Source organism: Oncorhynchus tshawytscha, linkage group LG05, assembly GCF_018296145.1.
Source record: "Oncorhynchus tshawytscha isolate Ot180627B linkage group LG05, Otsh_v2.0, whole genome shotgun sequence".
NCBI lineage: Eukaryota > Metazoa > Chordata > Actinopteri > Salmoniformes > Salmonidae > Oncorhynchus > Oncorhynchus tshawytscha.
This window is the reverse complement of record NC_056433.1, coordinates 21,588,643-21,606,613: the sequence shown is the minus strand read 5'-3', so window position 1 is coordinate 21,606,613 and position 17,971 is coordinate 21,588,643. Positions and strand designations below refer to the sequence as shown.

Genomic DNA, 17,971 nt, shown 5'->3' with positions numbered 1-17,971 from the left:
GTTGTTGTTTTTGTCGCACTGCTTTTCTTTATCTTGGCCGCAGTTGTAAATGAGAACTTGTTCTCAACTGGCCTACCTGGTTAAATAAAGGTGAAAAAGAAAAAATATGTACTTCCTCGTCCCCTTCTCTCACCTGGTTGAGCTCGGCCTCCTGACGCAACCTCTCTCTCTGCTGCTGCTCCTGTTGCCAGGCCGACAAGCCCCCACATAGCTCTGTCCCAGGTCCGGGAGGCCGGTACTCCATCTGCTCACTCAGCCACATCTGGGTCCTCACCGCCGGCTGGATGGGGGACCCTCCTACTGCCTGGTGGCCCAGTGGCAGGCTCCGCTGGCTGGGTACCGTCAGCCCGATGCCAGGGTGCTTGGTCTCCGGTAAGGCACTGTAGGTCAGGTCTAAGGTGTTGGGTTTGAGCGGAGATGAGCAGGCCGAGTGAGAGTCTGTCTTAGTACTTAGGGGGTATTTGTACCGGGCCTCAGCCCCTGGGGAGCGCAGGTGGAACCCTTGGGATAGGTAGGGTTCTGTGGGGTGCAGAGGGTCCTGCCTGTAACCGTAGAGCACCCCTCTGTCCAGGGAGCCGTGGGGGTCAGGGCGGTATGCTGCCCGTCCCACGGGGCTGGACTTCTCCTGGACGCTGAGGCGGGTGAGGGAGGACCAGCGTCGGACGGGCCGGGGGTCCTTCATGTCCAGGGGGCTGTCGAGGGGCGAGGGCAGCTGGCAGGAGGACCAGGGGCTGACGGGCCGGGGGTCCTTCATGTCCAGGGGGCTGTTGAGGGGCGAGGGCAGCTGGCAGGAGGACCAGGGGCTGCCCCCAGGGGAGAGTACCGTGCTGAGCTTGGAGCCGGAAGAGGGCGAGGGCATGACGTGGGCCGTGGGGAGGGCACCCTGGGAGCGCAGTGGCTGGAAGGACAGTGTGGTGCTGGAGCCAGACTGGTCTGAAGGACAGGAGAGAGGGAACGAGAAAGACACTTAGAGAAGAATAACAGTATGTGTGGACTATCTTACTTATTCAAACTACACACATTTATACAACAAAATGACTACAACTTTATTGTAATGGCAGACTTTGGGAAAGTGCTTCAGAGTGATTCTTCTAAACATTGTACTGCACAGTGTGTTCCAAGAACCATTTCATACATCTTACTGGGCATTATGTTTTCTGAAAGGCGTCCTGGTTCATAAAAGGCTGCAGTAGGTCTAACTCATATACTGTTCTCTCTGCTACTGCAGGGCAAGCGGTACATCAGGTCTGGAACCAACAGCACCCTGAACAGATTCTATCCCCAAGCCATAAGACTGATAAATAGTTAGTTAAAGTTACCAAGTAACCAATGAACCAATGTTACACTCACAAGTTTTTTTCACCTACGCTGCTTCTGCTACTATCTGTTATCTACCCTGTTGCCTAGTCACTTTATCCTATATGTACATATCTACCTCCATTACCTCGTACCCTGCACATGGACTGCCTCTGCTACTATCTGTTATCTACCCTGTTGCCTAGTCACTTTATCCTATATGTACATATCTACCTCCATTACCTCGTACCCTGCACATGGACTGCCTCTGCTACTATCTGTTATCTACCCTGTTGCCTAGTCACTTTATCCTATATGTACATATCTACCTCCATTACCTCGTACCCTGCACATGGACTGTTTCTGCTACTATCTGTTATCTACCCTGTTGCCTAGTCACTTTATCCTATATGTACATATCTACCTCCATTACCTCGTACCCTGCACATGGACTGTCTCTGCTACTATCTGTTATCTACCCTGTTGCCTAGTCACTTTATCCTATATGTAAATATCTACCTCCATTACCTCGTACCCTGCACATGGACTGCCTCTGCTACTATCTGTTATCTACCCTGTTGCCTAGTCACTTTATCCTATATGTACATATCTACCTCCATTACCTCGTACCCTGCACATGGACTGCCTCTGCTACTATCTGTTATCTACCCTGTTGCCTAGTCACTTTATCCTATATGTACATATCTACCTCCATTACCTCGTACCCTGCACATGGACTGCTTCTGCTACTATCTGTTATCTACCCTGTTGCCTAGTCACTTTATCCTATATGTACATATCTACCTCCATTACCTCGTACCCTGCACATGGACTGCCTCTGCTACTATCTGTTATCTACCCTGTTGCCTAGTCACTTTATCCTATATGTACATATCTACCTCCATTACCTCGTACCCTGCACATGGACTGCTTCTGCTACTATCTGTTATCTACCCTGTTGCCTAGTCACTTTATCCTATATGTAAATATCTACCTCCATTACCTCGTACCCTGCACATGGACTGCCTCTGCTACTATCTGTTATCTACCCTGTTGCCTAGTCACTTTATCCTATATGTACATATCTACCTCCATTACCTCGTACCCTGCACATGGACTGCTTCTGCTACTATCTGTTATCTACCCTGTTGCCTAGTCACTTTATCCTATATGTACATATCTACCTCCATTACCTCGTACCCTGCACATGGACTGCTTCTGCTACTATCTGTTATCTACCCTGTTGCCTAGTCACTTTATCCTATATGTACATATCTACCTCCATTACCTCGTACCCTGCACATGGACTGCCTCTGCTACTATCTGTTATCTACCCTGTTGCCTAGTCACTTTATCCTATATGTACATATCTACCTCCATTACCTCGTACCCTGCACATGGACTGCCTCTGCTACTATCTGTTATCTACCCTGTTGCCTAGTCACTTTATCCTATATGTACATATCTACCTCCATTACCTCGTACCCTGCACATGGACTGCCTCTGCTACTATCTGTTATCTACCCTGTTGCCTAGTCACTTTATCCTATATGTACATATCTACCTCCATTACCTCGTACCCTGCACATGGACTGCCTCTGCTACTATCTGTTATCTACCCTGTTGCCTAGTCACTTTATCCTATATGTACATATCTACCTCCATTACCTCGTACCCTGCACATGGACTGCCTCTGCTACTATCTGTTATCTACCCTGTTGCCTAGTCACTTTATCCTATATGTACATATCTACCTCCATTACCTCGTACCCTGCACATGGACACATGCTGGTACCCGTGAATACAGCCAAGTTATTGTTACTCATTGTGCATTTATTCCTTGTGTTATTATTTATACATTTGTCTTTGTTTCTCTCTGCCTTGTTGAAGGGCCCATCAGTAAGCATTTCACTGTTAGTCTACACCTGTTGTTTACAAAGCATTGGACAAACACAATTTGATTCATAGGACACACACACACACGGCCAGTCACACACACTTAGAAACACCGTGGGGAAACGAAAGGTTGTGCCTACGGCTGCCTGGCTGAGCCATTGTAAACTACCAAAGCAAGACATATTAGCTCCCCAGTTCACGTCTGAAAATGGATGATAGTATTATATCTTAAAGCCCCATTCTGTAATGAATAGGAAGAACCCTATGGACTAGTACTACTGTTTCCTTATAGCACTAAAATACAGCCACTAGTTAGCCATGAGTATGCCGGGAGGAGTGGACTCCAAACCAACAATCTTTTCAGCCCATTACATCAGCACATCATGGGAACCATGCAACAACCAGTGGCCCATATCCATCTTTCATCATGTACAGAAATAGACAAATATAAAGACATCAAAGCCTCCAGCAGGGCTTCCGTGCATCTTATTAAAACTAGAGGACTCTGCAATGCAGCAGAGCAGGAATGTACTGTTGCAGAGGTACTGTAAGTAGCCGGGCTTTGTTTGGGGGGAAAAGGGAGAGGAGAGTAAGCCACAGAGACAGGGAAATTCTGGAAGCTGGGGCAGAGTGGGTGGACAGTAGCTTGGTCTCAGCTTCGGGCCAACTTCTTTGTCATTCCTTGTCATGCCTTTATATAGAGAAATACAGTTGTCATGGTAACATACACCACAGAGGACTGAGCAGTTGGTTAAACTAAAGCACATTGATCTGCCACCAGATGAGGAGGACAGAGGACCTGTCTGATGGTGACAGGTCAGGGCAGTCCTCCAACATCCCCACAGTCCTCCAACATCCCCACAGTCCTCCAACATCCCCACAGTCCTCCAACATCCCCACAGTCCTCCAACATCCCCACAGTCCTCCAACATCCCCACAGTCCTCCAACATCCTCACAGTCCTCCAACATCCCCACAGTCCTCCAACATCCTCACAGTCCTCCAACATCCCCACAGTCCTCCAACATCCCCACAGTCCTCCAACATCCTCACAGTCCTCCAACATCCCCACAGTCCTCCAACATCCCCACAGTCCTCCAACATCCCCACAGTTCTCCAGTACAGGCAGCAAAGAACTGCTCCTGGCCAACACAGACCCCTGTGTAATTTCCCTTCAAATGAATCTCAATGATTCCTGACCAAAATCCCCAGAGTCCAAAGAACCTCCCCACAGTTCTCCAGTACAGGCATGCAAAGAACTGCTCCTGGCAGTGACAGAGATGCTATGGAGGAGGAGCCCTTCAAATGAATCTCAATGGAGGAGGACCAGAAAAACAGGGAGTGACAGAGATGCTATGGAGGAGAGCATTGCCAGTGAACAGGATGCTGACTGGTTCTGTACCCAGTGACAGAGATGCTATGGAGGAGGAGCCAGCCAGGCAGGGCAGTGACAGAGATGCTATGGAGGAGGAGCAGGCAGGGCAGTGACAGAGATGCTATGGAGGAGGGCCAGCCAGGCAGGGAGTGACAGAGATGCTATGGAGGAGGAGCCAGCCAGGCAGGGCAGTGACAGAGATGCTATGGAGGAGGAGCCAGCCAGGCAGGGCAGTGACAGAGATGCTATGGAGGAGGAGCCAGCCAGGCAGGGCAGTGACATGGATGGAGGAGGAGCCAGCCAGGCAGGGCAGTGACAGAGATGCTATGGAGGAGGAGCTATGGAGGAGCCAGCCAGGCAGGACAGAGATGCTATGGAGGAGAGCCAGCCAGGCAGGGCAGTGACAGAGATGCTATGGAGGAGGAGCCAGCCAGGCAGGGCAGTGACAGAGATGCTATGGAGGAGGCCAGGCAGGGCAGTGACAGAGATGCAGGCAGGGCAGTGACAGAGATGCTATGGAGGAGGAGCCAGCCAGGCAGGGCAGTGACAGAGATGCTATGGAGGAGGAGCCAGGGCCAGGCAGGGCAGTGACAGAGATGCTATGGAGGAGGAGCCAGCCAGGCAGGGCAGTGACAGAGATGCTATGGAGGTGGAGCCAGCCAGGCAGGGCAGTGACAGAGATGCTATGGAGGAGGAGCCAGTCAGGCAGGGCAGTGACAGAGATGCTATGGAGGAGGAGCCAGGCAGGCAGGGCAGTGACAGAGCAGTCCTTCTGTCAGCCCTCCTCATGTCAAATTATTCATTAGTGCCATTCACATGAAATCCCCCAAATGCACATGCCTAACGACCGCAATGTTGTCAAATATGTGAAAATGGCACTGGGAGACGCATTAAATGATCCATTATGATTTTATCCTTTGTCGAGTTATAAGGTCAATCAACTTAAAAGATTCAGCAATATTTTGAAAGCAACGTTAGTTCAGAATGGAGGTCAATTGCACTGGTTTACAAGCTGTACTGAAGTAGCCTACTTGGACTGATTTGTACTAGGACAAAGACCCTGTTGTCATGCCACCCAGATTCCATTGGTGGGTTTTCAGTTCTTATGGGTTCAGTTCCCGCTCACCTTGAGCCCCGGGAAACCTTTAGGTCAGGGTGCAAATATAGATACTGGCACGCGGCTAGTTGAGGTTCTGACAAAGTGCTCCTTTGTTAGTGTGTATCAGAGCAAATGCCAGAACAGCTGGAGGGCTGGGGGTTGAGGAGTGGTGTAGCCAGGACAGCTGGAGGGCTGGGGGTTGAGGAGTGGTGTAGCCAGGACAGCTGGAGGGCTGGGGGTTGAGGAGTGGTGTAGCCAGGACAGCTGGAGGGCTGGGGGTTGAGGAGTGGTGTAGCCAGGACAGCTGGAGGGCTGGGGGTTGAGGAGTGGTGTAGCCAGGACAGCTGGAGGGCTGGGGGTTGAGGAGTGGTGTAGCCAGAACAGCTGGAGGGCTGGGGGTTGAGGAGTGGTGTAGCCAGGACAGCTGGAGGGCTGGGGGTTGAGGAGTGGTGTAGCCAGAACAGCTGGAGGGCTGGGGGTTGAGGAGGAGTGGTGTAGCCAGAACAGCTGGAGGGCTGGGGGTTGAGGAGTGGTGTAGCCAGAACAGCTGGAGGGCTGGGGGTTGAGGAGTGGTGTAGCCAGAACAGCTGGAGGGCTGGGGGTTGAGGAGTGGTGTAGCCAGAACAGCTGGAGGGCTGGGGGTTGAGGAGTGGTGTAGCCAGAACAGCTGGAGGGCTGGGGGTTGAGGAGTGGTGTAGCCAGAACAGCTGGAGGGCTGGGGGTTGAGGAGTGGTGTAGCCAGAACAGCTGGAGGGCTGGGGGTTGAGGAGTGGTGTAGCCAGGACAGCTGGAGGGCTGGGGGTTGAGGAGTGGTGTAGCCAGAACAGCTGGAGGGCTGGGGGTTGAGGAGTGGTGTAGCCAGAACAGCTGGAGGGCTGGGGGTTGAGGAGTGGTGTAGCCAGAACAGCTGGAGGGCTGGGGGTTGAGGAGTGGTGTAGCCAGAACAGCTGGAGGGCTGGGGGTTGAGGAGTGGTGTAGCCAGAACAGCTGGAGGGCTGGGGGTTGAGGAGTGGTGTAGCCAGAACAGCTGGAGGGCTGGGGGTTGAGGAGTGGTGTAGCCAGAACAGCTGGAGGGCTGGGGGTTGAGGAGTGGTGTAGCCAGGACAGCTGGAGGGCTGGGGGTTGAGGAGTGGTGTAGCCAGAACAGCTGGAGGGCTGGGGGTTGAGGAGTGGTGTAGCCAGAACAGCTGGAGGGCTGGGGGTTGAGGAGTGGTGTAGCCAGAACAGCTGGAGGGCTGGGGGTTGAGGAGTGGTGTAGCCAGAACAGCTGGAGGGCTGGGGGTTGAGGAGTGGTGTAGCCAGAACAGCTGGAGGGCTGGGGGTTGAGGAGTGGTGTAGCCAGGACAGCTGGAGGGCTGGGGGTTGAGGAGTGGTGTAGCCAGAACAGCTGGAGGGCTGGGGTTGAGGAGTGGTGTAGCCAGAACAGCTGGAGGGCTGGGGGTTGAGCTGGGAGTGGTGTAGCCAGGACAGCTGGAGGGCTGGGGGTTGAGGAGTGGTGTAGCCAGAACAGCTGGAGGGCTGGGGGTTGAGGAGTGGTGTAGCCAGAACAGCTGGAGGGCTGGGGGTTGAGGAGTGGTGTAGCCAGAACAGCTGGAGGGCTGGGGGTTGAGGAGTGGTGTAGCCAGAACAGCTGGAGGGCTGGGGGTTGAGGAGTGGTGTAGCCAGAACAGCTGGAGGGCTGGGGTTGAGGAGTGGTGTAGCCAGAACAGCTGGAGGGCTGGGGGTTGAGGAGTGGTGTAGCCAGAACAGCTGGAGGGCTGGGGGTTGAGGAGTGGTGTAGCCAGAACAGCTGGAGGGCTGGGGGTTGAGGAGTGGTGTAGCCAGAACAGCTGGAGGGCTGGGGGTTGAGGAGTGGTGTAGCCAGAACAGCTGGAGGGCTGGGGGTTGAGGAGTGGTGTAGCCAGAACAGCTGGAGTGGCTGGGGGTTGAGGAGTGGTGGTAGCCAGAACAGCTGGAGGGCTGGGGGTTGAGGAGTGGTGTAGCCAGAACAGCTGGAGGGGCTGGGGTTGAGGAGTTATGTAGCCAGAGCAGCTGGAGGGCTGGGGGTTGAGGAGTGATGTAGCCAGAGCAGCTGGAGGGCTGGGGGTTGAGGAGTGATGTAGCCAGAGCAGCTGGAGTGGCTGGGGTTGAGGAGTGATGTAGCCAGAGCAGCTGGAGGGCTGGGGGTTGAGGAGTGATGTAGCCAGAACAGCTGGAGGGCTGGGGGTTGAGGAGTGGTATAGCCAGAACAGCTGGAGGGCTGGGGGTTGAGGAGTGGTGTAGCCAGAACAGCTGGAGGGCTGGGGTTGAGGGGTGGTGTAGCCAGAGCAGCTGGAGGGCTGGAGGTTGAGGAGTGATGTAGCCAGAGAAGCTGGAGGGGAGGGGGGGTTGAGGAGTGATGTAGCTAGAGCAGCTGGAGGGGCTGGGGGTTGAGGAGGGGGTAAACAGAGCAGCTGGAGGGCTGGGGGTAGAGGTGAGTGATTGATGTAGCCAGAGAAGCTGGAGGGGCTGAGGGTTGAGGGAGTGATGTAGCAAAGTGAAGAAGAGAGGCTGGAGGGCTGGGGCATTGAGTATGTTAGGGGTGAAACCAGAGCAGCTGGAGGGCTGGGGGTTGAGGATTGATGTAGCCAGATAGCTGGAGGGGCTGAGGGTTGAGGAGTGAACAGCCAGAGAGGCTGGAGGGCCGGGAGGGGGTTGAGGAGAGGGGTAAACAGAGCAGCTGGAGGGCTGGGGGTTGAGGAGTGGTGTAGCCAGAACAGCTGGAGGGGGTGGGGGTTGAGGAGTGATGTAGCCAGAACAGCAGGAGGGGCTGGGGTTGAGGATTTGATGTTAGCCAGAGCAGCTGGAGGGGCTGGGGTTGAGGAGTGGTGTAGCCAGAACAGCTGGAGGGGCTGGGGGTTGAGGGGTGGTGTAGCCAGAGCAGCTGGAGGGCTGGAGGTTGAGGAGTGATGTAGCCAGAGAAGCTGGAGGGGCTGGGGGTTGAGGAGTGATGTAGCCAGAGCAGCTGGAGGGCTGGGGGTTGAGGAGTGATGTAGCCAGAGAAGCTGGAGGGGCTGGGGGTTGAGGAGTGATGTAGCCAGAGCAGCTGGAGGGCTGGGGGTTGAGGAGTAGTGTAGCCAGAGCAGCTGGAGGGCTGGGGGTTGAGGAGTGGTGTAGCCAGAGCAGCTGGAAGGGCTGGGGGTTGAGGAGTAGTGTAGCCAGAACAGCTGGAGGGCTGGGGGTTGAGGAGTAGTGTAGCCAGAACAGCTGGAGGGCTGGAGGGGCTGGGGGTTGAGGACTGATGTAGCCAGAGCAACTGGAGGGGCTGGGGGCTGAGAGGTGGTATAGCCTGAGCAGCTGGAGGGGCTGGGGGCTGAGAGGTGGTGTATCCAGAACAAGTCATTCTGGTTATGAGACAGCACATTCCACACAGGACCGGCTGCCACTCAAATCCCTTTCTCCAAGTCTCACACAACACTTCCTCCCCTAGCCGGCTGTGTGCAATAACCTGGTCTGGACGCGGTTATTCTAAACCAGACCTCCAGACCACTAACACAGCCCCCTACAGGCAGTCTGGAAGGCGTGATGGCTCAAAGTGAAGAAGACACAAGACTAACAACCTGGAAAAGGCATTCAGTATGTTAACACTGACAACCATCTCTGACAGCCTGATGATGCTGCCATGTACAGTAGTTGATGGTAACTGATATGACAGTGGGCTACCAGGGAGCAACCACAAAGAGAAAACACCACCTAGTGGTGACAGGACCGGTGGCCGGGAGGATGTGTTCAGGACAAAGGGAGGAAAAATAAAGGAGAGGATTTGGCTTTTACAAGTTTGGGAGTGGCATTATATTTTTAAACGCTGCCAATAAGCTTGTTACTGGAGCAAAATCACCAAAAAAAGGATTGTTAAAGACTACACAGAGTTCTGAGGCCAAGCAGGCTTGAATAAAACTTGATGAAATACCTGGACCTTATCAAGAGTGATTTCAGATGTTATTTACTGTATGAAATCAAAGAGGGGCAAGAGCCCCACACGCACGCGCACACACACACATTCTAACAACTGTTATTCATGACACAATAAAAAGGGGAGGTCTGTTTTCCACCCTTATATAGGTAGGGAGGTAGTAACTGAAAAGTCTAGTTAAACTCCAGACTGGGGTTTAATGCACCCAGAACACACTCATCTGGTTCTGATTTAAATTACGGCAGAAGAGGAAAAACAGGCTAAGAGAGAGAGAGATTGGAGTGAAAGACAAGAGACAGAGAGAGAGAGATTGGAGAGAAAGACAAGAGAGAGAGAGAGAGATTAGAGAGAAAGACAAGAGAGAGAGAGAGAGATTAGAGAGAAAGACAGAGAGAGAGAGAGATTGGAGAGAAAGACAGAGGGAGAGAAAGACAGCGAGAGGGAGAGAGATTGGAGAGAAAGACAGAGAGAGAGAGAGAGAGAGAGAGAGAGAGAGAGAGAGAGATTAGAGAGAAAGACAGAGAGAGAGAGGATGGGAGAGAAAGACAGAGGGAGAGAAAGACAGCGAGAGGGAGAGTGATTGGAGAGAAAGACAGAGGGAGAGAGAGATTGGAGAGAAAGACAGACAGAGAGAGAGATTGGAGAGAAAGGCAGAGAGGGAGAGAAAGACAGAGAGAGTGAGAGAGAGAGAGATTGGAGAGAAAGACAGAGAGAGAGAGAGAGATTGGAGAGAAAGACAGAGGGAGAGAGAGATTGGAGAGAAAGACAGACAGAGAGAGAGAGATTGGAGAGAAAGGCAGAGAGGGAGAGAAAGACAGAGAGTGAGAGAGCGAGATTGGAGAGAAAGACAGACAGAGAGAGAGAGATTGGAGAGAAAGACAGCGAGAGGGAGAGAGATTGGAGAGAAAGAGAGAGAGAGAGAGATTGGAGAGAAAGACAGACAGAGAGAGAGATTGGAGAGAAAGGCAGAGAGGGAGAGAAAGACAGAGAGAGTGAGAGAGAGAGAGATTGGAGAGAAAGACAGAGAGAGAGAGAGATTTGAGAGTTGGACAGAGAGAGGGAGAGAGAGAGATTGGAGAGAAAGACAGAGACAGAGAGAGAGAGATTGGAGAGAAAGACAGACCAGACAGAGAGAGAGATTGGAGAGCGTGCTTCTACACCTACATTGCTTGCTGTTTGGGGTTTTAGGCTGGGTTTCTGTACAGCACTTTGAGATATCAGCTGATGTACGAAGGGCTATATAAATACATTTGATTTGATTTGATTTTGATTTGAGAGAAAGACAGAGAGAGAGAGAGAGAGAGAGAGAGAGAGAGAGAGAGAGAGATTGGAGAGAAAGACAGACAGAGAGAGATTAGAGAGTTGGACAGAGAGAGGGAGAGAAAGACAGAGAGAGAGAGAGATTAGAGAGTTGGACAGAGAGAGGGAGAGAAAGACAGAGAGAGGGAGAGAAAGACAGAGAGAGGCAGAAAGACAGACAGACAGACAGACAGAGAGTGTCTAGATAGAGCTTGATAGGACTTGATAGAGCTAGATAGAGCTTGATAGAACTTGATAGAGCTTGATGGAGCTAGATAGAGCTTGATAGAGCTAGATAGAGCTTGATAGAACTTGATAGAACTTGATAGAGCTAGATAGAGCTAGGTAGAGCTTGATAGAACTTGATAGAGCTTGATAGAACTTGATAGAGCTAGATAGAGCTTGATAGAACTTGATAGAGCTAGATAGAGCTTGATAGAACTTGATAGAACGTGATACAGCTTGATAGGACTTGATAGAGCTAGATAGAGCTAGGTAGAGCTTGATAGAACTTGATAGAGCTTGATAGGACTTGATAGAGCTAGGTAGAGCTTGATAGAACTTGATAGAGTAAAATAGGAGTACTGCCTCCTCCATCTTAGAGGATGGTGAGGTTTGGGAAGGAGGAAACAAATGTAATGTTGGTTGAATGCATTCAGCTGTGCACCTGACTTGGTATCCTCTTCCCTTTCCCTCTCTGTACAGGCAGAAAGGTACAGGACTCACCCCCTCTGCCTCTCGTGCCCCAGCAGGGTCACAGCGAGCCACCCACCCAGGTCAGTGGCCTTTCCCAGCAACCCTGCTCACTGCTGTCCGACAGACTGTGACAGTCTCTGGGGGCAGCAACGATCCCACACTGTGATCTAGCCAACACAACAGTATGGTGGCTGTACAGTGGGGGTATGGTGGCTGTACAGTGGGGGTATGGTGGCTGTACAGTGGGGGTATGGTGGCTGTACAGTGGGGGTATGGTGGCTGTACAGTGGGGGTATGGTGGCTGTACAGTGGGGGTATGGTGGCTGTACAGTGGGGGTATGGTGGTTGTACAGTGGGGGTATGGTGGCTGTACAGTGGGGGTATGGTGGTTGTACAGTGGGGGTATGGTGGTTGTACAGTGGGGGTATGGTGGCTGTACAGTGGGGGTATGGTGGCTGTACAGTGGGGGTATGGTGGCTGTACAGTGGGGGTATGGTGGCTTCAATAAACAGTATTTACCTGAAGCCCAGTTACATAACAGGATAAAGCATGTAGGGCCAGGCTGTGCTGCAACACCCAACAAGAGGAATAGTGGATCAGGGTGATCTCTGTCAGCCGGACCAGAAACAGAACAGGGCTTGGACTGGATCACATGGTCACAGCATTCCTCTAGGCCGAACAGTATCTAGTCCAAATTAGACTGAGGAGGAGATGAGGTCCTTCTTAAATCACACGCCAGAATCTTGAACAGTATCCCAGCGCACGGCCCAACACCCAATGAGTCAAATCATGAAGTTATCCAAGATGGTATACTCGGTACAGGACAGGCCAGGACAGTCCAGGTGTGGATAACAATGAGACAAAAATGACAACTGATATGCTGTAGTGTTCCACCAGCCAGGCCCTGTTGAGCAACCACACATGTCTACTAGCCAATCAACAGCTTTGTGTGTAGTGTGTGTAGTGTGTGTGTGTGTGTGTAGTGTGTGTGTAAGAGGATATGTGTAAGTGGATGAATATACGAAAACATATGAGTGAACATATGTGTGGTAGCATACAGAGTGTGTGTGTACTGTATGTGTCAGACAAAATGCTAACATGACTGGACATTTTACAGACAGCCATGCTCCATGAAAGGTGTGGTCCACATTAGCACGTATTTAGCCACCGCTATCTGGTTTCACGACACCGGGATGTTACCGCAGCGCTGGCGCCAAGGAGACGGGTCACCGGGGAAGGACACGCAACTCAGGAGCTCTGGACGTCGCATTCTCGTAACCAAGGGCCCGGCCAGTGGCCAAGAAGGAGGTTGCTATAAAAACACAGTTGTTTTTACAGATGGGGTCCGACAGGGGCCAGAGTAGGGGGAACCGGAGGGGGGCGAGGGTGCTATATTGGCCTGTTGCTTGGCGTACTGCGGAGGGAGAGATATAAATAGGATGTTTTGATTCAGGTTTCATTTGGGATGGGTAAACATCCTATGGTCCAGCCACTCAGGGATGTGATGTAAGGAAGGACCCCTGGGTTAAGGTAGGTAGCCTCTGTCCTGCCGGCCACAAACACAGGAAGAATAAGGTGACTGGACAGCCACATGGTAGGCTTAAAATGTCATCAGTCACACACACCATGTGTCATCATATGACTCAGGATTTGTTTACACCTTTGAGTAATACTCCCTTATCAGCAGCAGTACCATGGACAGCTCACTGTTCCAACACCTTTCAGTTCTTCTGATCCAAACACGCTTTCATGTCAGTCAACATCATCATTCATCAGACTTTTGATGTTTGTTGACAGACCCGCTCACAATGATGTCATTCAATCTGCAAAGACAGCCATGTGGTTTATAACTCAACATCAGGAATGTAATGCAAAGCACAGCAATCTAATCTATTTGTGTAGTGTGAGGGAATCCAAAAAGGGGAAGGCAGTAGCGTTGACTTCCTGGTAGCAGGAGCTCCTTGTGACATGACATGCCTGACCTGCTAGCTGTCATCTGAGCAGCACTGGAAATCTCTCTCCGCTGGTGTTACATCACCACCGACAGCACTTAGCTAACCCCGCCAACATGCTCATGTCCTGGACGCAACGCCAGGCTTCCTGGACGAGATGTGCTGGCGTAACCAGAGAGAGGTAGATAGGACGCGAGCTAGGCAGACGGGGAGACGGAGGCAAGGGCACCAGCTGAAATACGAGTCAGCGCATCGGACAGAAGAGGAGAGAGGGTGGGTGGGATGTGCTATCTAAGCATTGGTCAAAGAGGATCACAGTTTAGTGGCCAAAAACAGAGATGGGAGCTAGTGATATGGCTGTTGATCTCAACTCTAAATAGCCTACCAGTTATGCACTGCGCCCATCAACAATAATAACAAGCTGGAGACTAATTCTTAGTGACAAGAAGAGAGCAGCGGTGCCCGATCCGGTGCTTTTAAAGGGGTTACATAAGTCCTTCAGTGGGCGAGCAGCAGCTTTGATGCAGTGTGTTTGTGTTCGCCCAGTCTTTGTTTATGGAATAGTTCTCCAACACAACGGTCGTGTGAGAATCCTCAGGCACAACCAGCAACAAGTGTAACAAGTGTGTGCCGTATACTGTAACTCTGCACAGTATGTGTGTACAGATGTAGGATCTTCATTTGATCACTCTGTCGCAGGAGAACTTTCCTGCACTGCAGGAAATGTTAAACTTGTTGTGTATGTAAGTTTTAAAAGGCTTCTAAAGTTTCCACTTGAACATTTGAGCCTTGACTTTCTCTTATGAAAAATTCACCAATGTCCACAAAAATGTCCATTAATTATAATCCACATTTCATGTTGCTGCAGGATTATTTTCCTGCTGTAGCAAACTGGCTCAAATTAAAATCCTACATGCATGTGCCCAGATTAATATCTAGTGAGAGCAGTGTGTCCGCATGGCTGGATCACGGCACCACAAGTCAATAGTCCCACCCAGGCGAAAGCGCTGTGTGTGTGTCTGTGTGTTTGTGCACATGCACACGAGGGGACAGATGGTCCTATGGCCCAGTGTGTGTGTGTTTATACTGTATGTCCCTCTGTAATCTCCCAGAGGGGTTTAATGGAGGCCTCTTGACGGAGGGCCACTGTGGGAGAGACAGACTAGCTGGATGGATGGAGCTACATCCTCTCTCTCTCAATCTCTCTCAGCAGACTAACCAACCTGAAGCACAAACACAGGGCTCAGCAGTCAGCATATCCTTCATGGAAACGGTTGACTAGATAAAACAAGCCTGAACAGGAGAGGAGGCTGGCTGGCTGACGCTGAAGAGAAGTGCTGAGCCATCAGGTCTGTCAGAGCTGAGTGATGGACTTCATAAAGACAGAGAGGAGATGAATGACTGGGCTCTGCTCTCCAACAATTCCCTGTCATTCCTAGAACACCATGCACCAAGCCGATCCATCGATTACTTCAGTTGAGCTTAGTCAGATCTACCACTGTGTTCTCTCCTTCCTGTAGCAGTTCACATCGTTCTGTCAGCAGCCCACAGGAACGCAAAACCAGCAGCACATTGCAGGCCAACAATATGCATTACACCGGACTGGAGTATCAGTGCACATGGATCTGTAGTCTAACTACAGCCTTGCGGCTGTATCCTTCCCTTAACTCATTAAACACACATTTGAATTAGAGCCCTGCCTTTAACAATAAGGGGACAAGTATTCCTGGTGTATACCATAGAGCCTGGGTGGAGACTGTAATACCCTGTTAGCTATGCAATAAACTCCTGCCATGTTCATGTTGCCTCTGTAATGAATCAGGACTATTAGCTCTCCCCTCATCCCTGCTTCTTTCATTCATTAAATACAGGGTGTCTCACTTCATCTGTATGTGATGGCATAGGCATCAGCTTTAACTGAGAGAGAGAGAAAGAGAGAGAGCCTACATGACCATACTCAGAGAGAGAGGAGGGGAGATGGATCCATTTTCCTGCTGTGTAGCTAGTGACAAAAAGGGGAAAGGAGAGCAGAGAGGGAGAAGGGCAAAGTGGAAGTTTTGCCTACGTAAACGGAAAAAAGTCAGACGGCGAAGATGGTGAGAGGTGACGCATGAGTTGACTGTCTCTGTGTGTATTCCTGGGGTTGGGAGCAGAGGAAAGGAAGACAGAAAGACAAGAGGGAGGCAGCCGGAGGGGAGGAGAGAGAGAGGGACAAGAGGTAGTGGGATCCTGTGCCTGACTGTACCTGGACCCATAGGAATAATACATCAACAGAACATGCCTAGTTTCTGCTCCACCTCCTACCCTGGGGGTTCTGAGTGACAGGTAGGGTGGGGTCATGACTTCATGACCCCATCATACACTGGGTTTTAAAGTGCACCCACCACAGCAGCTATCAAACCCATCATAGCTTACATCAATTGTGACCCGTTTCAAGAAGCTAGCCGTATGTCGCACGTTATGAGAACGCAATATATATGTTTTTTATTTAAATGAATTTTTGGGGCAGAAATGCCTTCTGGAACATGTGAACTTTCATGTGCCTTACTAACAAATTTGTATGTCATCTGTAAATAGAAATACAATTGTTAAATTACGAGCATAGTTGCTTTAATTATGGAAAAGGGCAGAAACCTTCCGGCTAGCCATGATTGGCTGAGATAATGAATGGGCTGGACATGCTGAGAGAAGAGTTTGGATTGGTCTGTCATGTAGCATGCTTCTGTCTATAACATGAGCTGCTCAGTATGTGTAGATAATCATTGCTAAGACATAACATTAGCTGTGAAGAACTGCAAAAGTGTTGCTACTGCTCTCAACAACAATGCTGCCCTGAATTTAGCAGGCGCTATCAGTTGTAAAGTTGTAAAGGACTACTTCCTGCACACGGTCAGTGTGAACCGGAGTGACTTGACACAACGGACCAAACAAGCTGTAGCTAGCTACAAATCAAACGGAAAAGACACGCTGTCGTGAAGCCTTCATCCATGTATACAGGTAAGAGTCTAGCTACATTTTCAGATATTATACATTTCTAATTGTGACAGAAAATCATTTTCATTGCAAGTTAAAGCGTACTTTTAGATATCTAGCGAACGTTGCATGTATGATCTGTGTAGTAATATTATCTGTACAGTGAATTCAGAAAGTATTCAGACCCCTTGAATTTTCCCACATTTTGTTATGTTACAGCCTTATTGTAAAATGGATTTAAAAAATAAATACAATTTCTCAGCAAACTACACACAATACCTTATAATGATTAATCAGAAAAAGGTTTTTAGAAATGTTTGCAAATGTATAAAAAATGTCAAACAGAAAAAACGTATTTACACAAGTATTCAGACCCTTTGCTTTGAGACTCGAAATTGAGCCCAGGTGCATCCTGTTTCCATTGATCATCCTTGAGATGTTTATATAACTTGATTGGACTCCACCTGTGGTAAATTCATTTGATTGGACATGATTTGAAAAGGCACACACCTCTCTATATAAACTCCCACAGTGGACATTGCATGTCAGAGCAAAAAAACAAGCCATGAACTTGAAGGAATTGTGCGTAGAGCACTCTGACAGGATTGTGTCGAGGCACAAATCTAGGGAAGGGTACCAAAAAAAGTCTGCAGCATTGAAGGTCCCCAAGAACACAGTGGCCTCCATCATTCTCAAATGGAAGAAGTTTGGAACCACAAAGACTCTTCCTAGAGCTGGCCTCCCGGCCAAACTCAGCAATCAGGGGAGAAGGGTCTTGATCAGAGAGGTGAACAAGAACCCGATGGTCACTCTGACAGAGCTCCAGAGTTCTTCTGTGGAGATGGGAGAACCTTCAAGAAGGACAACCATCTCTGCAGCACTCCACCAATCAGGCCTTTATGGTAGTGTGCCAAGCATCACATCTGGATGAAACCTGGCACCATCCCTACGGTGTAGCATGGTGGCGGCAGAATCATGCTGTGGAGATGTTTTTCAGCGGCAACAACTGGGAGACTAGTCAGGATTGAGGTAAAGATGAATGGAGCAAAGTACAGAAAGATCCATGCTAAAAAAACTGCTCCATGGCTCTAAGGACCTCAGACTAGGGAGAAGGTTCACCTTCTAAGCACACAGCCAAGACAACGCATGAGTGGCTTCAGCACAGCCAGAGCGCGGACTTAAACCTGATCAAACATCTCTGGAGAGACCTGTAAATAGCTGCGCAGCAATGCTCGCCGTCCAACCTGACAGAGCTTGAGAGGATCTGCAGTGAACTCCCCAAATATAGGTGTGCCAAGCTTGTAGCCTCATACCCAAGAAGACTCGAGGCTGTAATCGCTACCAAAGGTGTAAAAACAAAGTACTGAGTAAAAGGTCTGAATACTTCTGTAAATACACAAATATGCAAGCAACCATTTCACTGTACTGTTTACACCTTCTGTATCCTGTGCATGT

At 50.3% G+C, this 17,971-nt stretch overlaps 1 protein-coding gene across 2 annotated transcripts in view; it reads right to left on the bottom strand.

Moving 5' to 3' along the window:
* The window catches only part of LOC112250147 (centrosomal protein of 85 kDa-like), a 92,692-nt gene that overhangs the window by 46,697 nt on the left and 28,024 nt on the right, over window positions 1-17,971 (bottom strand). For both annotated transcript variants that reach the window (XM_024420043.2, XM_024420042.2), the window contains exon 3: window positions 134-933. In XM_024420043.2, coding sequence (XP_024275811.2) covers window positions 134-933 — 800 coding nt within the window. The remainder of the gene's footprint in view (window positions 1-133; window positions 934-17,971) is intronic.